General features: G+C 42.9%; 2 protein-coding genes across 6 annotated transcripts in view; both read left to right on the forward strand.

Annotated features, from left to right (window-relative positions):
* Window positions 1–25,284, forward strand: part of KLHL3 (kelch like family member 3) — a 275,134-nt gene that overhangs the window by 133,519 nt on the left and 116,331 nt on the right. For 2 of the 5 annotated variants that reach the window (XM_055286143.2, XM_063642806.1), the window contains exon 1: window positions 21,718–22,412. The exons of 1 other annotated variant lie outside the window; for it this stretch is intronic. In XM_055286143.2, coding sequence (XP_055142118.1) covers window positions 22,399–22,412 — 14 coding nt within the window. In that variant the 5' untranslated portion in view covers window positions 21,718–22,398. Of the gene's footprint in view, window positions 1–21,717; window positions 22,413–25,284 lie in introns of those variants that run through there. 2 more of the 5 variants (XM_063642810.1, XM_063642808.1) reach the window with 2 other exon arrangements.
* Window positions 785–6,202, forward strand: HNRNPA0 (heterogeneous nuclear ribonucleoprotein A0). The gene has a single exon (XM_055286151.2). It carries the CDS (start codon window positions 3,719–3,721, stop codon window positions 4,637–4,639), a length of 921 nt encoding a protein of 306 aa, XP_055142126.1. The 5' UTR covers window positions 785–3,718; the 3' UTR covers window positions 4,640–6,202.

Below are 25,284 nucleotides of genomic sequence, written 5' to 3' on the forward strand. Positions count from 1 at the left end.
TGCACTTGAATCATCCTGAAACTAAATCCTGGTCCGTGGAAAAATTGTTTTTCACGAAATAGGTCTCTCGTGCCAGAAAGGTTGGACACTGCTGGTAAACTATTATTTAAAAACAATGTAGGCAAAAACTATCTACCAAAATTGTAAATTCCTAAAGTAACAGTTTTAATAAGTTATGGTCTTTATTCCTTTAGGAGTTCATCTTTTACTGGTTTAAGATTTGGATGACTCTAAAACAGTGGTGCCATCTCAGCTAACAGCAGCGTCTGCCTCCTGGGTTCAAACAATTTTCCTGCTTCAGCCTCCCAAGTAGCTGGGACTACAGGCACGCGCCACCACGCATGGGGTTTCAATTTGTTAGCCATGCTAGTCTTGAACTCCTGACCTCAAGTGATCCACCTGCCTCAGCCCCCCACAGTGCGGGGATTACAGGCATGAGCCACTGTGCCCAGCCCATTTTCCCCTTTCTTTATTATCAATAGGCAAATCCTGACATTTGAAATTTTTTTGTAATAACAAGGTTAATAGCTTTCTACTGTCCTCTTTCGTTTTTTTCAATGTCATTTATCACTATCTAACATGCCATATACCACTCTTATTTGTTTATTGTCTGCTTCTTCCCACTAGAATGTAAGCATCATGAGGGCAGAGGTTTTTGTCTGTTGTTTACAGCCATACTGCCAGCACCAGGCATAGGATTCATATAATTGGATAAACTGAGCATTTACTATGTACCAGGCATGTAGACATGTTTACACGTAGAATCTCATTTAATTTTCACTACAACAGAAAGATGTTTTATTATTCCCATTTTAAGATAATAAAACTGATTACATTTTTTAAAAGGTTAAGTAACTTGCCCGAAGTCACATAACTGGATGGTTACAGGGTAAGTGATAGACCAGCCTAGTTTACCCTCAAACCTTAGCCCATCTATTTACCTTTGTTACAATATCCAAACTACTTAACCTAAGATTCAACACATTCCATAGTATCATTTCATAGTACCAAATACCCTCAACCTATCTTACCTCTTACTATTTTCTATCTAAAACTGCCTGCTTCTCTCAAACTAACTGGTCCACTCCCTGTCTCTTGAAGCTTATGTTCCTTCTGGATTTTGCTCAGATGAACTCCCTATAGAAATCTTTTTTTTTTCCTTTCCAACTTTTATTTTAGGTTCAAGGGATACGTGTGGAGGTTTGTTATGTGGGTAAATTGTTAGTCTTGGGGGTTTGGTGTATAGATAATTTTGTCACCCAAGTCATCAGCATAATACCTGATAGGTAGTTTTTCAGTCCTCACCCTCCTCCCACCCTCCATCCTTAAAAAAGACCTGATGTCTAATGTTCCTTTCTTTTGTGTCCATGTGTACTCAATGTGTAGCTCCCACTTGTAAGTGAGAACTTGTGGTATTTGGTTTTCTGTTCCAGCCTTAATTTGCTTAGGATACTAACTAGTCTTTGGCTGTGAGGTTCAGTGCAACTTCCAATTCTTTCCTAAATCTTTCCTGAATACTTGAGGATACAGTGAGGAATTCCTCTTAACTTCTTCAGCATTTTCCATATGGTTTTGGAGGCTTTTGGTCACGTAATGCCTCATATTAACTATGTCCCACCCCATGTATCTTGCTTGGCACACAAAGGCTCAATAAATGGAAGCTGTTATAATTTTCTTCCATTCCCATCTGAGTGAGGGCACTAAAAGCAGTAACTTAGGGGTATATGATCTCTCTCTCTGTAAAACGTTCATCTAACCAACACCTTTAAAAAGCTAACATTCTACTTTTGGGAGGCCGAGGCCAGCGGATCACTAGGTCACGAGTTTGAGACCATCCTGACCAACATGGTGAAACCCTGTCTCTACTGAAAATACAAACATTAGCCAGACGTGGTGGTGCCTGCCTGTAGTACCAGCTACTCGGGAGGCTGAGGCAGGAGACAGGAGAATCGCTTGAACCCGGGAGGTGGAGGTTGCAGTGAACCAAGATGGTGCCATTGCATTCCAGCTTGGGCAAGACTCCGTCTCAAAAATAATAATAATAAGCAAAGCTAACATTCTAGGCAGGCGTGGTGGCTCACGTCTGTAACCCAGCACTTTGGGAGGCCGAGGCAGATGGATCACCTGAGGTCAGGAGTTTGAGACCAGCCTGACCAACATGGTGAAACCCCATCTCTACTAAAATACAAAAAGTAGCTGGGTGTGGTGATGGGCGCCTGTAATCTCAGCTACTCAGGAGGCTGAGGCAGGAGAACAGCTTGAACCCAGGAGGCGGAGGTTGCTGAGCCGAGATTGTGCCACTGCACTCCAGCCTGGGCAACAAGAGTTAAACTCCATCTCAAGAAAAAAAAAAAAGCTAACATTCTAGTTCAAAGAAAGCAACATATAGATGATGTAAATTACACATAAAAAACCATTCACTGAGGTTAAATGAAAATGTCTGCTGGAGTGTGCCAAGGGGACCTGAAAAGGCCTCCTCTGAGAGGGCGTCGTGGGAGGGCTTCAAGGATGGCGGGAGGATGGCAGGGAGGCAGGCATGTCGAGCCTCGTCTGGTTCCTAATGTCTGAAGCTGTTTTGGTTCCCTGTTGTCTTTCACACCGCCGCCTCGGGCTCGCTTTTGCGCAGGGCCACGTGGCAAAGTTTTAGTTTAACCGCACGTCGGGCCTACTGTAAACGGTTAATAACCGCCTTCGTGGACCAGGCCTCTGCCCTCCATCTTTGTGAGGGCGGGAGGTGGGGCGGGGACGCCAGGTGTAGCGACAAGCGGAGAGGCGGCGGGTAGATCCGGGCCCCCAACCCCAACAGTCAAGTTTTCAAAAAGCCCGCGCGTGGCGCCCCAGGCTGCATCCGTTGGGAATGGCCCCCATCGCGCCCCCTGCTCGCTCCCCCGCAAAGCCCTGGGCGGGAGAAGGCGCGGGGGTGGCAGGCAGGCTCTTCATACTGGGGGCGCCGGGGCAAGCGCGCACCGGGGAGCGCGCCCGTCCAACAGCTGCCGAAAACGGAAGTGGGTGCGAGAGGATCACGGTGATTGGCTGAACTCATATGTCTCTCAAGGGGCTGGCGCGAACGCCACTGCGGAGTTGGGCGAGGGGATGAGTAAAAGGGAGGGGGAGAAACACTGGGAACAGCCGCGGTGCTAGCAGGAAATGAATCGCGGCGGTACGCGGAGGGCAGGGAGGGACCCATGTCAAGGGACTGTGGGGCGCTCGGGAATGAAAGCGGGCTGGCAGAAGCGGAGGCGAGAGCGGCACAGGCCGCGGGCTTGAATAGACCGCGGAGGGCGGGGAGTCCGTGATCTAGAGCGGCGCTGCGGCGCGGTAGGCGGGATTAACGGGAGCGATGCGGGGATTGGCTGGCAGCGCTAGGCTGCCGTACGTCGGCGGTGACGCACGCCTCGGGGAGGGTGCGCGCGCGTTCAGCGGCCTCTTTGTGTGGTGCCCAGATAGGGGAGCGGAGGTGGCGGCGGCGGTAGCGGTGGCATTGGTTGTCTTCCAGTCTCCTCGGCTCGCCCTTTAGCCGGCACCGCTCCCCTTCCCTCCCCCTTCCTCTCTTCCTTCCTTCCCTCCCCTTCCCTTTTTCCCTTCCCCGTCGGTGACCGGCGGGGGTGGCTCCAGCAACGGCTGGGCCCAAGCTGTGTAGAGGCCTTAACCAACGATAACGGCGGCGACGGCGAAACCTCGGAGCTCGCAGGGCGGGGGCAAGGCCCGGGCCTTGGAGATGGAGAATTCTCAGTTGTGTAAGCTGTTCATCGGCGGCCTCAATGTGCAGACGAGTGAGTCGGGCCTGCGCGGCCACTTTGAGGCCTTTGGGACTCTGACGGACTGCGTGGTGGTGGTGAATCCCCAGACCAAGCGCTCCCGTTGCTTTGGCTTCGTGACCTACTCCAATGTGGAGGAGGCCGACGCCGCCATGGCCGCCTCGCCCCATGCCGTGGACGGCAACACTGTGGAGCTGAAGCGGGCGGTGTCCCGGGAGGATTCAGCGCGGCCCGGTGCCCATGCCAAGGTTAAGAAGCTCTTTGTCGGAGGCCTTAAAGGAGACGTGGCTGAGGGCGACCTGATCGAGCACTTCTCGCAGTTTGGCACCGTGGAAAAGGCCGAGATTATTGCCGACAAGCAGTCCGGGAAGAAGCGTGGATTCGGCTTCGTGTATTTCCAGAATCACGACGCGGCAGACAAGGCCGCGGTGGTCAAGTTCCATCCGATTCAGGGCCATCGCGTGGAGGTGAAGAAGGCAGTCCCCAAGGAGGATATCTACTCCGGTGGGGGTGGAGGCGGATCCCGATCCTCCCGGGGCGGCCGAGGCGGTCGGGGGCGCGGCGGTGGTCGAGACCAGAACGGCCTTTCCAAGGGCGGCGGCGGCGGTTACAACAGCTACGGTGGTTACGGCGGCGGCGGTGGCGGCGGCTACAATGCCTACGGAGGCGGTGGCTGCGGTTCGTCCTACGGTGGGAGCGACTACGGTAACGGCTTCGGCGGCTTCGGCAGCTACAGCCAGCATCAGTCCTCCTATGGGCCCATGAAGAGCGGCGGCGGCGGCGGCGGCGGCGGAGGCAGCAGCTGGGGCGGTCGCAGTAATAGTGGACCTTACAGAGGTGGCTATGGCGGTGGGGGTGGCTATGGAGGCAGCTCCTTCTAAAAGAAAATTTAAAATGCCTGGGAGTGGCTATAGGGGTAGCTCTTTTCAACAGCCCAAGTGGGGTCAACTCCTAAGCCCCACCCCCTCACACACCGCCTTCCCTGTTTTGCCCTTGGGGGAGCCACTTCTAAGGCTGCCTACCCTTGGGGGTGTTCCTCTATTTGCCTGCCACCTCTCTTGTCTCTCCCTCTGAAGATGGACTCGGCCTCACATACACATTTTTGTGTTACAGTCATTGATGGACTCTATTTTTTTATTATTACTTGGACCTTGGTCGTTTTTATACTAGCAAAATGTCTTGTTTTAATTTGTGTTTTTTGGGGGGAGGGAGGGAGTGAACTTGCTGATTCTGTAGCAAAACCTGGGTGGGGGTTGGGGTGGGGGGTAGTTTACTTTGTTGTAAGGACTTAATAACCTGGCTACAGCGTTTTCTATGAAATCTACTTGGATCCCATGCCTGAAATTTGGAAGCATATGTACAAAAATCATTTTTACGTTTTATTTTTAATAAATCATTGTGTTTGACCGTATATGTCTAACATTTTTTTTCTAGGATCCATTCCGTACCGTTTTTAAGGGATATTTGTTTAAGACTTTACATGTTAATTCTTTATTCTTGATGTGTACTTAGAGAAACTTAAGAGGTCCTGTGGTTTTTTTCCCCTATCCTGTTGCCCTGCTAGTTGCGTGTTGAATTATATCCCTTACAGGCAAAACTTTTGAAGTGGTGGATGTGGCTTTTTAAACTCTTAAGTTTCTGTGCATCCATCTCTTGTACTAAGCGAATTGCTTATCATCTTGACATGGTTGGTCATTTCTATGACAATTTACTTCAAACTGTGTACTGTGTAGTTCTATATAGTTTGTGTTAAGCATGTCATTCATATAAACTGTTTAAAATTTTTCAGATGGCCTAGTTTCATCCCTCTTACTGGTTTGTCTGTAATGAATGGTTAAAAATAAGGGTTATATTTTACCCTCAAATGCGTTTTTGTACTTTCAGAGCAGGTTTAAACGGTTTTTTTTTTCCTATATCTGAACTGTTGTCCTCATGGAAATCCTTTTCTCGATATTTGTCACCATCTACTGGCAGAATGGCAGAGTAGCTGCGAAACAATTTGTTTAAAAACTTGCTTAGGACAATTGCATCAGATTTAGAAGTTTTGCCATCAAAATTCTTTGCAGAATTGGAAGTTACACATTCGCTTGTAACTGAGATGGGCTTCACAGGAATAGTTGCCAGTTCATATCACAATTGCCCTTTCTATATGAGGTTTGAAAATGTAAAATGTTATGCATAGCTTGGGCAATAGCCCTAAATTGCTATGACAACTAATGAACCAGCTACGTATACTGGTATTTTAGGTGCAAGTTGTAAAGCAAAATATCTGTGTATTCTGCTTGGTTAACAAATGTATATTTGTAGCCCTTTCCTGCAATAGCATTCAAGTTGTTGTTTATAAGAGAAGAACAAAACTAATAATAGGAGAAAATTGCCTTTCTGGATAGAAATAGAGAATAGCAACGTTTATGGATATCACAAATAAAGAATTCAATTCTTTACATGATTGAGTGAGAGTATGTATAACCTGGTGGGTGGGTTCAGAGTACCTTTTAATCTAGTATGCTTAACTTGATGTTAATATTTAACTTAAATATTTGACTTAAATATTGACGTTGAAGGCTCAAAGCTATACTAAGAAGCTTTCTGAAAGATTGGGCTTTAAAATAAAATAATATTTTAATATTGAACCATTTTTTAACTTCTTGTCACTGTTCAATTCCTAAGGTCTAGTTCTTGCCAGTTTTTTTTTTTTCCTGATAGGGCTTTTAAAGAAGTTTGAAGAAAGGTTAAGATTATTAGGCTGGGTTATGGCTGCTCAGTAGTCACTTTGACAAAGGGTAGCGGATGCTTGGTACAAATAGTGTTATCCTCTATGACAAACGGGGTGGATGTTTTTGCACATTGAAGTGATTAACACATAGTCAAATCCTTTGCTCTCAAATAGTTCTACACTTTCCATACATTTCTGTCTTATTTTTTAATTCTAGTGTTGTACAAATTACATGTGGGCTACTTCATTTGGTAATTTGGTCCAGCTTTTTTTGGTGGCTGTAGAGTGGCCTCTAGGATACAGAAAATGATTCTCTGAGATTTTTCGTTGTAATTGTTAAATACTACTCTGCTTGACTTACTCAGTTTTGGTGGGAAGATTTGGGTCAATTGGAATAGTACACCTTTCTCAGGGTTTTCAGTTTAATAAGAAGGTTATTGTCATTTTATATTATTCCCAACATGGGAATATAGTGGCTTCTAAAGTTTGCAAATGAATTATGTAAAAGGATTTTCTGTTTATTAGGAAGGCAACCTGTTCTGTTCATGGTATATTAACACTTCATTGTCACGTGTCTACCCTTAAAATTGCTATAAACTGTAGTGAAGAAAAAAGCATAGTGGTATTTAGTCACTTCTGGGTTCCTCTTGTCAGTTTATATGCAGACATTTTGGCATGTGGGACTTGGGGAAGAGGGACAATTGGTTGTATGTTTTGACCCCTTCCACCTATGAGAACATTATTCAGATTTAAGAGTTCATGGGAGCAGGTGGTACAGAACCTAGTGTTGAATATAATTTTTGTGCCATGCTTGAATGTATTTTGACAGATCAGCAAAATAAAAGTGAACCTCCTATTTTTCATCTTAATGTGAAGATATTTTGTATTTACATTCTTTTAAAAGTATAAATTCAGTAGTTATTAGTTGAAAGTGGTTTGAAAGGCTGTTAGAGATGATACAGGTTGAGTATCCCTTATCTGAAATTCTTGGGCCCAGAAGTGTTTTGAGTTTTGGATTTTTTTCAATTTTTGAATATTTCCATTAGCTGAGCAACTCTCATACAAAAATGTAAAATCCAAACTGCTCCAATGAGCATTTCCTTTGAATGTCATGTCTGCACTCAAAAAATTTTGGATTTTGGAGCATTTTAGATTTTTTGATTGGAATATCTGTAGTGTTTTTCAGGTCATTTAAAAAGCTCTCATTGGTACTGATTTACTGTATCCAAAAAAAAAAAAAAAGCTTGCAAGTGGTTAAGGTTCACAGTGATAACGATCAAATCAGAATGACTATACTGATTGTACCTATTCACCCATTGTTAACTTAGTGATTGGAACATTTCATATTCAAATCTAATTTTCATAATTTTTGTTTTCAAGTAAACCTAAAAGATTGAGGATACTTGAGAATTTTGCGTTTATGATTTCCTTCAAAACCAGAAGTGACAGTATCAGTTATTGGATTTGTAGACTTACTTAGTTTACCTTTTAAGTGTGCTTAAGTTTTGAGAATTTGCATTTTAGGTTCAATTTTGTCTGCCTGCATCTGCTGATTGCAGATAGGCATTTGGATGTTGGATTTTGAGCAGAACTGCATCCAGACTGCACGGATTTTACCCAAAAAGACAGCACTTGCACTTAGGTTAAGTGTCTTTCTCCATCTTAACCAACTTATTGAATCACTTTAAGAGTGATCATTGGGGAAATTTTCCTCCTCTTAGCCTTATTTTGGCCTTCTGAAACAGCAACAAAGACTGCCTAGTCAAATAACTCCTTAGCTGTCCTGCTTTTTGAGTGAACTTCATATTTGCCTTAAATGAGAATTTAAATGTTACAAGATAAAACATTTATTATAAAAAGATATTTGAAAGCTGCTATTTAAAAAGGAATTCCAAACTAGGAAGACAAGGGCAATTATATTTTCCACGTATTTTTTTACTTTCATTTGAAGCTAGATGATTTGGACCTTCAGAGAGGGAAAGGATTCAGGAAGACACCTTTGGTAGTTATTCTTATCTGCTTCCTTCTCCATTCAGGCAGGCTTTCTTTGTCTCTTTAATTCTTTTACCACTTTGTATGGTTTACTTAAAAAATCTATCTGAAATAGGTATCATTTCCTGCTCTAAAGTTCTCAAGTATAAACTTTTGCCATTTAAACAGTGTGCTTATTTCCCAGTGCTTATCATCAATTTCACTGGGTGTTAGGCACGTTTGTGTAAGACAGTTCTGTGATCTAGAGGTACACAACAGTGAGACAAACCTGGTTGTTGTCTTCATATACCTGCATTCTCGTTGAAATTCAATTTATTTTGAGATGATGCATCTTTTCCTTTACAGCATTGTGTCACAATCTCATATTGTTCACACCATCCATCCAAATTGGAGTTAGTTCCATTGTCACTGAATGTACATTCTCTGATGAAAATTAAGACTCTTTTCTCCTTAATTGATTACTTTTTAGAAATCAAAGGTGTATTTTGTCTTTGATGCTTATGTTGCAAATGTACTTTGCTTCATAGTGGGTGTCTGATTTAATATTTCATAGCCCTTAAGGACATAAATTTGGGCATCCAATAGACCAAATTCTATTCCTGACACAGTCACTTTCTAGCACTGCGACCTTGGACAAACTGGCCTGAGCCTCACTTGCCTTATTTGTAAAAAATAGGCTATGGTAATACCTGCTACATAGGATTGTTGAGCAGATTCAATGAAAGAATGCATATAAAGAAGGGCTTACTGTAGTCTCTGGTACACAGTAATCTTACTATATGGCCCCTAATGAAGAGGTGGGACAGACTAGCAAAAGGCATACTTTTATATCTTAGTACCCGAGACATGCATGGTCTTTAGGCTTTGCTCCTTACTTGCTGGGTGTGCTTCCATGTGGTAGTTCTCTAAATCACTGCTGCTTCAACTCTAGTAGGAGAGAGGTGAATCCTGTTAGCCATCCGTAATGTTTTAAGTATTTGTTAGGAAGGTGTAAATAATGTGAGTTTTGAGGAGAGGGGACTTCAGGTAGGAAGAAGGATCAAGAGAGGCATTGTGGAGCATGTAACATTTAACCTTAAAAGATTGGTCTTATAGAGAAGGTGGGAGGAGAAAGGGCATTTTAGGTAGAGGACAGATAGGCAGAAACATGGAGCATATTCAGAGAAGTATGCATATTGGATGCCAAACACTAGGTACATTTACAAATGTTCTCACTGCATCATTCAGTAACCTTCCGCTTCACAGATAAGGTTGCTAAATCTCATGCCAGAAAAGTGACTCCCAAGGACCCCCAGCTGGTGACATGATAGAACTGAGAGTTGAATCCAAGTTTGACCAATTCTAGTCATTTTGCTCCTTCTACTAAGCTTCACTGACTTCCAGATAACAAATGACTAATTTGTACTAAGATAAAAGAGAGTTGTGAGAAATAAATTGGGAAAATTAAGTTGGAACCAGGTTACTGAGGTCTTTGAGTAGTAGGCTAAGGAGTTTGGACTTACCTGGTAGGCAGTAAAAGTCATTAAAGGTTTTTGAGCAACAATAATGGTAGTGAAACTAATTCACAAAGATTAGTCCAGTAGCATTGAGTAATATAAATGGCAGTGGGGGATGTTTCGAAGTGGCAAGTTTGCCAAGACAACTGATGTTAACCAGGTAAGAGAATGAGAGCATGAACAAAGAGCATTGGAAATAGACTGACAGAGAAGTTGAGGTAAGTTGTGAAAGCATAATTGACAAATGATTGGATATATGAAGAATGAGGAAGAGGGAGTAGATTAATCAAAATTACTGTGTGAGTGAGAGGATGATGATGCCACTGGTATTAGGAGGAGAAGATTTAGAGGGAAGATTTGGACATAGTTGAAGACGCTGGTAGCACATTGAAGCATTGTGTCTTGCACGTATAGCTTTACCAAATGGCCATTGTGCTGGATATTCTTTTTGCCCTTCCTGATCCACTTTCCATCTTTATCTCTTGCTCTGTGTTCCTGGGAGGTTGACTACTAAAGAACTGCATACTCTCTTTTCTGGCTTTATTCATGGTAGGTTTGGACAGTGATAGAAAAGTGAGGCTGAAATATTTGTTCCTTCTCTTTCTCATATACTTAGCAAGAGATTGTCAGTGGCCACAGCTCTGCTCCAGTGGCCCTCTTATAGCTCTAGGTCTTTTCTGGCTTCTTGTAACTGTCTCCTATTGCTAGATTCTCTAGTCCCAAGATGGTTCAAACCTTGTTGATTTGCCTTAACTGTGCCCACACCCTTGGAAATAGTTCCTTTTATTAAAGCTCTTCAATAACTGAGTATACTGTGGTCATCTCTTCAGTGAAATTTAAAAAAAAAAGTCTTTCACATTTTCTTATGACTTGATCTTCCCATACCACCAAAAGTGAAGACCTAGCTATCTGCACAAGGTTACTATCCCTAAATTCAGTGCCTCCCTGTTTCTTACTATGTCAAGTTAAAATTTGTTACTCTTCTGCTGGGTGATTCTGCTGGAAATACAGAAGAAAAAAGACAAAAATCCCTGCCTTCAAAGAGCTTATATTTTACTGGGGAGAGACAGGCAATAAGACATAATAAATTATATGGTATGTTAGAAGATGAGAAGTATAGAAAAAATTAGGGTGAGGAATGGTGAGTGTTGCAAGGGATGTTTGTGAGGATAGCGTACTTTAGGGTGGTATGGGTAGGTCTCTCACAAAGTGACATTTGAGCAAAGACTTGAAGGAAATGTGGGAGTGAGCAATATAGGTATTTAGGGGAAGAGCATTCTAGAATTAGGAAGAGCAAAAGCCCTGAGGCAGGACTGTGTCTGGCCTCTGAGGAAATGCAAGTTGTTCAGGGTTGCTGGACCTGAAGGAAGAGGAGGAAAGGAAAAATGAGGCCAGAGAGGGGCCAGATCATTCAGGGATTTGTAGGTTGTTGTAAGGATTTTGGCTTTTACTAAATGAATGGTGAGCCATTTCAGTTTTGAGCAGAGGAGTTCCATGATCTGATTTGAATTTTAAAAGATTCTGTGTTTCTCAAAATTCCTATTCCTTTCAAACAGCTGCTTTCAATGAAGGTTTATAAGGAAAGCAATCAGAACTACTTGGAGAAGGTATAAGTGATCCACAGTCTTTTCAACTCTACCATAGGTATATACATATATATGTTGAGAGATGCTGCTTTTTGGCTGAAATGAATCTTGAATTGGGGGTGTGCAGAAAAAGTTATATCTGGCCTGAGGCTGGTATCTTTTAGAGTGGCCTACTTGCATGGTTGGCCCTTATCTGAACACGTGGATTTAGGGGTATTCTCACTGTTCACTAACTAATAAAGGTGGTTCACTGTACCTAGACTGTGCAAACAAGATGATTTATGCTGAACACTTGCTTTCCTTCTGGGAGTATGGAATTTTGTTACATGCCAGGTAAAGGGTGTCTATATGACCAAACTCCCAATGAAAACCTTGCATACTGAGTCCCTAGGCAGAAACATCCCTCGTATAAAAATGTGCTCTGTGTGAATCTTCATGGGAGGGAGAGATCCTAAAGAAGCCTGCACATGGATTCCTCCAGATTCTGCTTATGTCTTTTTCTTGTATGATCCAACTGTGTACACTTACTGTGTCACTGTAATGAACTTTAGCTATGAGTACGACACTTAGCAGTGCTGAGTTTTGTGAGCCCTTCTATCAAATCTCTGAATATGGACTTGGTCCGGGGGATCCTTGACACAGGTAGATCTTTTTTTTTTTTTTTTTTAAGAGTCACCAAGTTAATTGGAAAACATCAGGTTGTGGATAGAAGGAGCAGTTGGGCAACCTATCACAGAAGTCAGCCAGCTCTGTCTAGTGGAGAGCTCTTCTGAACTGTTTCTGCTTTGTTAATTCCTTTTCTTTCTCCAAAATCTTCCCTCCATTTGGTTTTGTCACACTTTATACATTTGTAACAAACTGCTGACAGGAATTTGTCCATCAGGTTATGAAAAATGGCAAATGAGGGGAGTAAAATTATGGATTTATTTGTTAAGAACTATTGAAGTATTCATATGCTCTGGGACACCATTACTAGGAATTTAACCTAACAGAACAGTTCATTGAAAAATTTATTGAAAGGAAAACAGTCTTTGCATAAAAATTATAACGTAGTAAAAAATTGGAAACTAAATATCAAATATTAGGGAAATGTTAACTGTGGTCTGTCAAAAGGTGAAATATTAACTCAATGTTATCAGGTGAATGAATTAACAAGATGTGGTGTATACATACAATGGAATATTCAGCCATAAGAAAGAATAAATTTCTGGTATATGCTACAAGATGAATGAACCTTGAAAACATGCCAAGTGAAATAAGCCCACCACAAAAGGACATACTATGATTGCACTCATATGAGGTACCCAGAGTAGGCAAATTCATAGAGATAGAAATGGGAAATTACTGTTTAAGGGGTACAGAATTTCTTTTCAGATGATGAGAAAGTTCTGAAAATGGATAATGGTGATTGTTATACAACATTATGGATGTACTTAATGCTGATGAATCATATATTTAAAAATGGTTAAAATGGCTTTTTTTTTTTTTTGGAGGCAGGGTCTTACTCTGGTGCCCAGGCTGGAGTGCAGTGGCGTGATCATAGCTCACTGGAGCTTCGAACCGTGGGCTCAAGTGATCCTCCCACCTCAGCTTCCCCCGTAGCTAGAACTGACTACAGGCACGTGCCACCACACCTAGCTAATTTAACAAATCTTTTTGTAGAGATGGAGTCTTGCTATGTTGCCCAGGCTAGTATTGAACTCTTGGGCTCAAGTGATCCTCCCACCTCAGCCTACCAAAATCCTGGGATTACAAGTGTGAGCCACTACACCTGGCCTAAGATGGCAAATTTAATGTATATTTTACCACAATAAAAATTGTAATAAAAATGTATTATTAACATAATAAGTATATTAAAGTAGTGGGATTAAAAAATTGTATCTTTTAAATATTTTTTTAAAGACAAAGTCTTGCCCTGTTGCCCAGGCTGTAGCACAGTGGTGGTGCAATCATGGCTCACTGCAGCCTCAAACTCCTGGGCTCAGGCGATCCCTCTGCCCGTGCCTTTCAAGTAGCTAGGACTACAGGTGCACACCACTATGCCTGGTTAAGTTTTAAATTTTTTTTTGTAGAGATGAGGTCTTACCATGTTCCCCAGGCTGGTTTCAAAACTACTGGGCTCAAGCGGTCCTCTCTCCTTGTCCTCCCAAAGTGCTGGGATTACAGGTGTGAGCCACCATGCCCGGCCAAAAAAATTTTTTTAGTGAAATCATGGGACATTGAAATTACCTATTTGCAAATATTTGCAATTATGAATACCTTTTAAAAACTCCATAGAATTATTAAGTTCTCAATTTATTTCTATTCTCATGTCATCCTCCCTCTCTCCCCAACTGGAAGTTGCCTCTTCTTCCACCAAGTTTCCATGATACCTTTTCTGTACTTGACTCTCATACTTTTTACCATTGTATATGCCTGTGTCTAATTTTCTCAAACAGCTTGTATGCTCTTTGGAATTATATTAATATAGGATTTATGTTGTCACTCTCTGGTACAGCCTGCATAGTAGATATTCAGTGAGACTTAGTTGACTGAATTATAAGCATGCTATTTTATGAAGGTAGAGGTTTACCAAAATGTTTCAGCATACTTGCCCATGGGTTTTATCTCACTTCAAGTGTGTGCCTGCCTCAATTCTCTGTACTTGCTAGATGTGCAGACCTGATCTCACTCATACACATCACTGTATTCTTGACTTTAGGGCTTTGCATCATTTATTTGTATTTTACCTTTTTATGTAAAACAGCCCAATTTTCTTTGGATCCAGAAAGGAAAGAACTGCAGACGTGAGGCAGGGGCAGCAGATAGAGGAAAGGATCATTGCAGTCGATTTAAAGTTGCATATGCCTACTGGAAAGTTGTAAGTAAGAAATAATGCTCATTCCTGAATAGAATGTCTGTGACAGAAGCAGATTTTTTTTTTCCTTCCTAAGCCACTGGGTGTAGTAATTAGGTTTTACTTTTGTTATGAAGAGATGTATACTTTTGCCAGCAGAGGGCACCAGTTGTAGGTTGCAGATTCATAGGAAGACTCAAGAGACCAGTGTGCTGGTCTGTGTGAAGCACTCTGCTCTTTGCTTTAGTTGGTCTGCCCCCCACCCACCTGCTTTTTTTTTTTTTTTTTTTAATTCCCTTGGGGTCCAGTGGTACTCTTCCAGCTTTCTCCAAGAGCATTCTTTGGCTAGTCCTGGTTAATAAGCTAGGTGCCCAGAGGAATCCAGGTGGAAGGACTTTATTATAGTAGCTGTTTGGAAGCCTTGGATGCCAACTTGTATGTAATATCTTTAGGGGTTCAAAGCTGTTTTTCCTCATCCAGAGGTAAGGTGAAAAGGGCATTAGGCCAGGCATCTGAGGGTCTGGTTCTGCACTGAGCTTGGCTCTCCAGGTAGTTTTGAGCCAGTTACCTTTTCTCTCTGTCTCAATTAGCTTATCTCTAAAATGGAGACAGTAAGATAGGGGTAGTACATTCTGTGTATAGCTAATAGTGGTCTCTTAGGTCAGGCAGACTTGGATTCAAATTCCAGCTTTGCCATTTACTAACTGTGGGGCCTTGGTTCAAGTTATTTAACTCTCAGAACCTCGATTCTCTCATGTTTAAAAGAGAGATAATAGTCCCACAGGGTTGTGAGAATTAAATGACAAGGGTACATGTGAAGTGTGGAATACAGGGTCTGGCCCAGAGTAAATATTCAAGGAATGGGAGCTATTATTACCATTCAGGGGATGTTGTCTTAAGTCAAAGGAGATGATGGATATGAAGCACTTTGTAAGCTTGAAAATGCAACACAAATGGCATGAGTGATTATACTCTGGAATCTACTTGGCGTGAATTCTTTTACCTTCAGAGGAAGAGTCCCTATTCCTCTGGATAAGGTGCTGTTTTGTTTATCTTTTGACTTTTTGGGGTCTCAAGTTCCTTTTCAGTTTCTGCCTGGCTGTCTGAGGGCACTTGGCAAGTGCTCCCGAATATGAGAGGGCATTTTGGTGATACAGGTGTGGGTGGACCTTAATTTAGCTTTGGTCTTGTCTACTCCTTGCTGACCTGTTGGTAATAGTAACCAGTGGAGATGTGACAATAGCTCCAGGAGAGGCCCTACCCTGGTTAATTTTCTTCTTGAACCTAGGACCGAGTGCTCACAGAGCTATAGTTTGGTAGCATTGGCATAGACAATGAAAATCATAGCTACTAATGGTTGCTGAGTGCTTATTATAGGCCAGGCTCTCGGTTAAGTGCTTTACATACTTTCACATTCTAACCTAACAATGCTGTGAACTAGGTACTATTGTTCTCACCTCTTTTTGAATGAGAAAATCGAAGCTTGTAACTTGCCTAGGGTCATGTTTCTGGTAAGTACATTTGGACCTTGCCCTGTCTGATTTTAATGGTCTGGGCTCTTTTCATTGTTCAGATGATGTTTGCGTCTGGTGTGCATTAGAGTCACCTATGAAGTTCATTAAAATTCCTGTTCCCAGTGGGTGCGGTAGCTCACACCTGTCCATTGCAGCGTTTTGGGAGGCTGAGGCGGGAGCACTGCTTTAGCCCAAGGAGTTCGAGACCAGCCTGGGCAACATAGAGAGACCCCGTCTCTAAAACTAAAGGGAAAAAATTAAAAAAATTCCTGTTCCTCAGGCTCTGATTCTATGGGTGTGAGGAAGAGCCGGACCCTGCAGTGTTTTTTCATTTTTCCAGATTTATTGAGGTATAATTTGCATAAAATAAACCCATTTTAAGTGTATAGTTTAATGAAATGCAGTACTTGTATACAGTTGTGTAGGCATTACCACAGTCAAGATATGAACCATTTCTTTAACCCTAAAAACTTTCTTCATGCCTATTGATCTGACACTCACCATTTTAACCAGCTGGGCAGATGGTTCTGATGCACAGCTAGGTGTGGGACCATTGTACTGTGTTATGGTGCCTGCACATGTGAGGAACTGATGTCCTGGAGAAGGAGGGTAAAGGCGAGAAAAGAAAAAGGGCATTTACAAGGAAGAATGATCGGCTTAGCTGTCTTCAGATAAACTGTACTGGCTCCCTGTACAGAGATAGAGTATGGAAGAGAGAACTTTCTAGATAAAACCTAGCTTAAAAAAGTTTCTCCTCCAACATGGTTTCTTCCTAAGCCACATAAAAGCTGAATGATTCTAAACAAAGTTGGTGTAGATGGCTGAATAAATTGCTTTGGGGTAGAGATCAGGGGCCACTAGGGACTTTTGATAAGCTGTAGAAGAAGGCTGGGGTGTGGGAAGGACTGGGCTAAGACGGGGGTCCCCAGGTCACAGACTGGTACTGGTCCATGGCCTGTTAAGAATTGGGATGCACAGCAGGAGGTAAGCAGCAGGCAAGCGAGCATGACCACCTGACCTCTGTCTCCTGTCAGCTCAGCAGTGGCATTAGATTCTCCTAGGAGCATGAACCCTATTGTGAATTGTGCGTGCAAGGGATCTAGGTTGTGCGCTCCTTGATAAGCTATCTAATGCCTGATGATCTGAGGTGGAACACTTTCATCCTGAAACCATCATCCCCCATGACCCCCAACCCCCATCCTTGGAAAAGTTGCCTTCCATGAAACTGGTCCCTGGTGCCAAAAAGGTTTGGGCCTGCTGGACTAAGGCACTATTATTGCTGGGCAATCTGAGGATGGGACCTTTTTCTCCAGACAGATACCATATTGATTATTTTGACTCTCCTCTACTGCAGGACTCCAACAGCAACTGTCCTTAATCTGAAATCCAGTCAGGAAAATTAGCATAGAGCAAACAGGTTCAGACTGTGGTCCAGAGAACATTTGGATAATAAGGTAGAAAATGTAAAACGTATCTCTGAAACTGGAAAATATTGGGGGTAGGAACTTTGTGCCAGGAGTCTGGAGACTTTGCTTCTTGACTCAGCTCTGCCCCTGGTTTTGCTAGATAACCTTTCTTCCCTTTTTTTCCCCTAAATTTCAACTTTAATTTTAGATTGAGGGATACATGTACAGGTTTGTTACATGGGTATCTTGCATGATGCTGAGGTTTGGGGTATGAATGATCCTGTCACCTAGGTGATGAGCATGATACCCAATAGGTAGCTTTTCAACTACCTTTTTAGGCTTGCTCCCTGTATTAGGTGGTTATTGTGTTGTTATAAAGAAATACCTGAGGCTGGGTAATTTATAAAGAAAACAGATTTAATTGCCTCATGGCTCTGCAGGCTGTACAGGAAGCGTGCTGGCATCTGCTTCTGGGGAGGCCTCAGGAAGCTTATAATTATGGTGGAAGGCAAAGCGGGAGCTGGTATATCACATGATGGGAGCAGAGGCAAGAAAGTGAGGAGGAAGGTGCCACACGCTTTTAAACAACCAGATCTCGAGTGAACTCAGAGAGAGAACTGTTTGTTCTGGGGACAGTGTGAAACTATTATGAGTGATCTGCCCCTATGACCCAGACACCTCCCACTAGGCCCTATCTCCAAATCTAACACTGAGGATTACATTCCAGCATGAGATTTGGAGGCTACCAACATCCAAATCATATAACCCCTTTTCCCTCCCTCCATCCTCTAGTAGTCCCCGGTATCTATTGTTCCCATCCTCATGTCCATATGTACTCAATGTTTAGCTCCCACTTGTAAGTGAGGACATGTGACATTTGGTTTTCTGTTTCTGCACTAATTCACATAGGATAATGGTCTCCCGCTGCTTTCATGTTGCCACAAAGGACATGATTTTGTTCTTTTTTTTATGACTGTGTAGTATTCCATGGTATATATATACCACACATTCTTTATTCAGTCCACCATTGATGGGTATCTAACTTGATTTTTTGTCTTTGCTATTTTGAATAGTGCTGTGATGAACATACAAGTGCATGTGCCTTTTTGGCAGAATGGTTTATTTTCTTTTGAGCATATACCTAGTAATGGGATTGCTGGGTCGAATGGTGGTTCTATTTTTAGTTCTTTGAGAAATCTCCAGACTGCCTTCCATAGTAGCTGAACTAATTTACATTCACCGGCAGTGTATAAGCATTCCCTTTCCTCCAGAGCCTTGAAAACATCTGTTATTTTTAGACTTTTTAATAATAGTCATTTTGACTGGTGTGAGATGGTATCTCATTGTGGTTTTGATTTGCATTTCTCTGGTGAGTAGTGACAATGAGCATTTTTTCATGTTTGTTGGCTGTTTGTATGTCTTCTTTTGAGAAACATCTGTTCATGTCCATGGCCCACTTTTAAAAATGGGTTTATATGTTTTTTGCTTGTTGAATTAAATTCCTTATAGATTTGGGAGGCCGAGGCGGGCGGATCACGAGGTCAGGAGATCGAGACCACGGTGAAACCCCGTCTCTACTAAAACTACAAAAAAAAATTAGCCGGGCGTGGTGGCGGGCGCCTGTAGTCCCAGCTACTCGGAGAGGCTGAGACGGGAGAATGGCATGAACCCGGGAGGCGGAGCTTGCAGTGAGCCGAGACTGCGCCACTGCACTCCAGCCTGGGCGACAGAGCGAGACTCCGTCTCAAAAAAAAAAAAAAAAAAAAAAAATTCCTTATAGATTCTGCATATTAGACCTTTGTCAGATGCAGTTTATGAATATTTTCTCCTATTCCGTACATTGTCTGTTTACTCTGTTGATAGTTTCTTTTGCTGTACGAAGCTCTTTAGTTTAATTAGGTCCTACTTGTCAATTTTTGCTTTTGCTGCAATTGCTAGAAGGGTATTTCCTAGGTTTTTTTCTTTTTTTTTTTTTAAATAGTTTTAGGTCTTACATTTAATTGTTTACTCCATCTTGAGTTTATTTTATTTTATTTTTTGAGGCAGAGTCTCGCTCTGTCACCCAGGCTGGAGTGCAGTGGTTCAATCTCAGCTCATTGTAACCTCTGCCTCCCAGGTTCAAGTGATCCTCCTGCCTTGGGCTCCCAAGTAGCTGAGACTACAGGCACATGCCACCACACCTGACTAATTTTAGTATTTTTAGTAAAGACGGGGTTTTACCAGGTTGGCCAGGCTGGTCTCAAACTCTTGACCTCAGGTGATCTGCCCACCTTGGCCTCCCAAAGTGTTGGGATTACAGGTATGAGCCACTGCGCCCGACTGAGTTAATTTTTATATATGGTGATAGGGTCCAGTTTGTTCTGTGTATGGATAGCCAGTTATCCCAGCATCATTTATTGAAGTCCTTTCCCCATTGCTTATTTTTGTTGACTTTGTTGAAAATCAGTTGGTTGTAGGTGAACAGCTTTATTTCTGGGTTCTCTTTTTCTGTTCCATTGGTGTATGTGTCTGTTTTTGTACCAATACCATACTGTTTTGGTTACTGTAGGCTTGTGGTACAGTTCGAAGTCAGTTAATGTGGTGCCTCCAGTTTTGTTCTTTTTGCTTAAGATGACCTTTCTTTTCTAAATGGCCTCTTCTGAGTGTTCTCTATTCTATCTACCTCCTGTGAATTATGAGTGGTGAATAAAGTATGAAGGTGTAGTAGTATGGTTTTGCAGGGAAATTTTGCAGGGTTTTATACTGGCTTTTAATAGTTATATTTTGAAACTTGAATATGCACAACCCTTACATATTTCCTTTTCTGATCTTTTTTCTTTGTCTGGTTTATTAGATGTGGCATTTCCCCACCTTCCTGTATGGCGAATATGTAAACGTGGGTATGTGCAAAGGAGGAGTCATCTCTTATGTCCCTTTTATGAATCACCCAGTTGTGTTCCTGGTGGATGTCTGAACTCTGGCATGGATTCCGAGATTCAGTTTCCTTATTTGTGATGTTCATCTTTTTGTGGTCCCTGTGATTGGCCTCAAGAGGAAATATCTGGAGCAGGGCCACAAGGCTGATTAGAGGAGGAAGGGACATAGAGGGAACAAGATATGAGGGGTATTGTTGTGAAAGGAAGAAGTGAAGATACAGCCCTGTGGAGTGTAAATGAAATTATCCAGGCCTCTTCTTACTTGAGAAAGAGTGTGAGTAATGGCCTCGTCTAAGAGAACACTGAGGAGCCAAGGGAGGTAATCTTTGGGAATAACCCTGTAGCCAGTTTGAGTTCAGGAGGCTATATAATGTTTTAGTTACTTTTGCTTTCTGTCACCTCAGTGTTCCTCTCTTCCTTCTGTGGTTTTAGGGCTTTGTAGTAGTGAAGAAATTTAACAGGTTAAAATGATAAGGATGATAGATTTACTGAGCGTCTCTTCGTACTTTCACCTACATCATGTTATCCTCCTCGAAGCTCCCTACAAAACATCGGAGCCTAGTATTTCTTCTTAAACAATCACACAGATTACTCTGAGAAGAAAAACGGACCATTTAAAACATTTTTAGAATCCTGTGATTTTGGAGCTGAAAGGGACTCTAAAGATTGGTCTGACCCTATATTGTGAATGAGTAGCTGAGCACAAGGTCCAGAGTGTGGAGAACACTACTCAGGAAAGTCACTCACCCAGTGAGTGCTGGTGCGGATTCGGAAAAGCCCAGGGGTGCCATGAGGGACCCCAGAAGAGAGATGCTCATAGCTGATTTTTTCTGAGGCATTAGAGTAGCTTCTGCACCACATTTTGTGGCTAATTGCCCCAGTTACCTCTAAGCCTCTGTGGCTAGGATATACAGACTAGCTTCATGCCTTCCACAAGATTATGTTTTAGTTTGGGAAAGAAGATTTATAAATAATGAATTAGCCAAGACTGTATATTAGGTGTGAGATGACGATACAGGAAAGTATAGTTTGTAGCTATTTTGGTGGTGATTGGCTGTCATTGGTGTGATTAGGGAAGGTTTTATGAAGACATGGGATTTGACTGGCCTCCCAGAAAGACTAAAGGACTGGGATTGGAGAAGGCATTTCAGGCAGGGAGAGTTAAATTAGTCTAAATTGAAGCTCAGCAGCTGGAGATTACAGGATGTGAAAGATCTTTGGCTGGATATGGGGGTTCATTGGGAGACTTACTAGTTGGAGCCACTGCTTAAGTTAAATTCCAATATGACAGATTTTAGGAAGATATTTTAGGATTGTGCTAAGATATTTTAGTATTCATTGTGATAGCTTTACTGCAGTAGTCTTTGGCCTCTTGCAGTAAAATAGGGTTTGTTTCAGTTTCACCTATTTGTACTACCTCTCTTTTTCGACTAATTTTCCTATTTCTCTCTGTATTTTAATTTCTCTCTGTGTTTTTCTCACTTCTGTCAGGTGTTTTTCCCTTAACTTCTCCCCGTCTATCAGATACTCAGAGCTACTACAGAATTTGGGAGGAGGATTTGGAACATAAGCTGTGACCTACAAGTGAATTTCCCCAGGTGGATGATAAACTCCACTGCAGGCCACAGAGGGGCCTCCTCATTCCAGCAATCTGGCCAGGCTGACAGACTCATAGCTTATGGGGGCAGGGGAGGGTGTAGGGGCCAGTATTTCTCCGGCTAGTGACGAACTGCCTGATTCTTTGCAGCCCAGACAGAGGAGGCAGGAGCCCCAGGGGCGGGCTAATCGCCTGGGCTGGGGATGCCTGGGCAGATGCAGAGGCAGCTGGAAAGGTGGCAGTGCACCTGGGTCGCTGGAGCTGCCGCCGTTCCTAGGAGACCAAGGAGCAGCAAGCCTGCGGGGGAGGGGGAGCAAGTGGGTTGCTGCTTTTAGCAGCTGAAAGGGCTGCAGGGAGCTCTGGGTAGGACATTTTCTGCTGCTGCTGCTTTTGCGGTAGAAACTGCTGCGAGTAAGTCAGAGGAAGGAGGATTGAGAAGGGAGGAGGCTTCACTTGCAGCCATGCTGAATCACTGTTGCTGATCAGATCTCCCACTGGTCTGCTGGGAGAATCAAGAACAGAACTAGGATCCCCGAGTGCATACACAGTTCAGTGGCTACCACCCTGGCTGGGCCTCACACAATGGAGGGTGAAAGGTATGTATGTATAAGTGTGTGCTGTGTTGTGTGTGTATATAAGTAAATGTGGGCTTGCGGTGCAGCCACCAGCTTTTGTGTTTGCATTGGCTAGGCAGGGTTGGAAGACCTGGCCACTGATGATCTTAAAGGGTGGCAGAACAAGAGCAGGAAAGCTGCTTTCCAAACCACCCATTCCAGGGCTTGAATCTCCAGATATCTGGCTTCCGCAAAGGCAGGTCTGGGTTTGCTAGGCAGCGGTGCACCCTGAAAGAAGGGACTTCCTGGCTAGTGTTCGGGAATAGTTTCAGCACAGGCTGAATCAGATTGCCTTCCTCAGGCTGTTTCAAGGAGGCGTTTCCCTTTCCTGGCTCCTTTCCCGGGGTGTTTTTTCTTTGGTGGGGGGTTTTTGATATCATAGTCGGGCTGGCCTGACATAGTATACTTGCATTTTCACGCAGGAGTGCTCGAATCTTCAGCAAGCATGCCATGCTGATGGCTGTGTGTGTGCGTGCGTGCACGCCGTGTATGCCTGTATACACACACATTCAGGGATGAAGGAGAGAAACCCAGTCAGATGACACTTGCTCTGAACTGAGTTTCATATTTGTATTGAAAAGTTTATGAGTAATACTGGAAGGGCTATGCTTCCTCCATCAGGGATTTCTTTTGAAATAGGAACCAGCAGAAAAGATTTTAAGTACTTTTGTTGAGCTGAATCTAACTAGCGAGGCAGTTAGATCCTGGCAGGCACACACATCTAAATTTTTAAATTGTTATCTGAAGATCTAAATCTTTCATTGTGAAGGTGCTCAGCGCAGTGCAGAGATGACATTCCTCTGTCTATGAAGTAAAATATCTCTTGAGTGCCAACCTCTTCATTCTTTGGTCTGCAGCAGGTAGAGTATGAGGCTTGCCATTTTATCTGAGGAGAGAAGACTGCAGGGAGGGGTCCGGCCATGGCAGTGCACCACTGAGGGGAAGGCTGCTGCTCCAAGTTGCCAGTTTGATGCAGACAGTAACCATCTGGTTAACAATAATAGGCTCAACTAAGTCAACACTAGAGAGTATCTCAATGAACACTTTCCTTTTCATGAGTTGTTGTGACTTCTGCATCTCATGGGGCACAGTGATGCCATTAAACATCTCTAGACCCTATTAGAACTAGCATGATGGTTGGGTGTCATCTCATTCTTTTGTCTGTAGAGGCCCTGGGAACTGTGTTTCTTGATGACTCCCACAGGAAGAGCCTGGGACTGACTGTGCTGCTGGTGCATTCTCTTTCTGGGTGCTCTTTGCAACAGGAATTTAGTGTTGAACTCCATGTGGCCTGCTAAGCAGCAGAACATATGAAGGCCTGTTTCCTAGGTGTAGGGCAGAGGTGAGCAGTGTCTTTGGTCCCCAAAACAGTGTCCCATTGATCTGGTAGGTGGCAGACAATGGGGTTGATGTGATGAAGTTTTAGAGATTCTGGGCCATGCCTATTTGCTTGACCTGTGGTGTAACTGAGGTTGAGAGGTCAGTGTGAGACTACCAGCAGCAGATCAAAGAGTTTTGGGCACTGTGTTCCCAGTTCTGTGTTCAGAAATGTAATGAGTCCCTGCCCCTGTCCTGGGGCCTCAGCTGGGATGGCTGATGTCTATGGCTTTAGAACACCAGGTTGCACATGTTCTTGTACTTTTCCTCTGCTGAAAGCAGATGGTAGACAAGAAATCCAAACCGAGCAGCTTCCAATGTTCACCAGATCACCCAGGTCATACGTTTTGTTCCTGCTCCAAGTCCAGCTTACCATGCCAGGCATTCAAGTCTTCTGAACTCTAACTCCTGTTCCCATTTCCACTGCTCACTCATATACCTACTGAGAATTCTATTGATCTCTTTCATGATCACCCATCCTATACACTACTCCATCTAGCCTCATATCCTTAGCTCCTAGAGTTTCTTTTGCTGGATGTCTTTCCCTTCCAATTTTGCAAAAATTATCTATCTATCAAGGTTATTCTAAAATTCTACTTTATCTTGGACACTCAGCTTTTCTAGTCCTGGCTGATGTTCTTCTGAATTCTAATACCTCTAGTTTTTATCTCATAGTTGCACACTGAATAATAGGCCCACCAGATCTTTTAATGCTTTTATTTCATATATCTTAGCAGTCCCCAAACTTGGAGACAGGTCCTCAAAGGCAAGGCTGGTGCCTTGTACTTCTAAATACCCCCATTGACTACTGCATGGGTACACAAATAGCAGGTGCTGAATAGTTATTAGCTGATTAACTAATAACTTTTGTGTGAGGCTTTGATAACTAAAAAGAAAGTTGGTGAGAGAAGAGACTGAAGCCTTTGGCCAATAGGCTCATCTTTGAATATCAACCTTATTATCTTAGCACGGGTAACTGACTCCGTGGAATGCTTTGAGGTAGGTGGGGAACAGAGGGAAGTAGCCTTGTTTTACAAGTTCCCTGGGAAATTGAGGTCCAGAGAAGCTGAGTGACTCACCTAGGATCACATGTCCAACCTCCAGAGACTGGAGGGATCCTGAATCTGGTGCTCGTTCCATACTTAACTTGCTGAATCTTAATCAGGGCTGTTTTTAAGCATTACAAAATTTCAACCAAGAGATTGCTAATGAACAATTTTTTTTCTTTTCCATGAGGGTATGAAAATACTTTCTACCTTGAAAGGCTATTAATTAAAAACATGGGCTTTGGAGTAACATAGACCTAGCAGTGAATCTGCTTTACAAACAGTGTGACCTTGAGTGTGTCACATTTTTTTCAGAACTAATTTTTCTCTTCTGTGTAAAGGGAATAATAACAGTACTTACACTTCATAGAGCTGTTGTGAAGATTAAATGATACAATATGTGTAAGGTACCTAGTAAAGTTTTTTAGGCA

The sequence above is a fragment of the Symphalangus syndactylus genome, chromosome 7 (genome assembly GCF_028878055.3).
Source record: "Symphalangus syndactylus isolate Jambi chromosome 7, NHGRI_mSymSyn1-v2.1_pri, whole genome shotgun sequence".
Classification (NCBI taxonomy): Eukaryota; Metazoa; Chordata; class Mammalia; order Primates; family Hylobatidae; genus Symphalangus; species Symphalangus syndactylus.

Bases quoted from the DNA above. Each gene is read 5' to 3' on its own strand.
- HNRNPA0 (XM_055286151.2), top strand. From the start codon at position 3,719: ATGGAGAATTCTCAGTTGTGTAAGCTGTTCATCGGCGGCCTCAATGTG.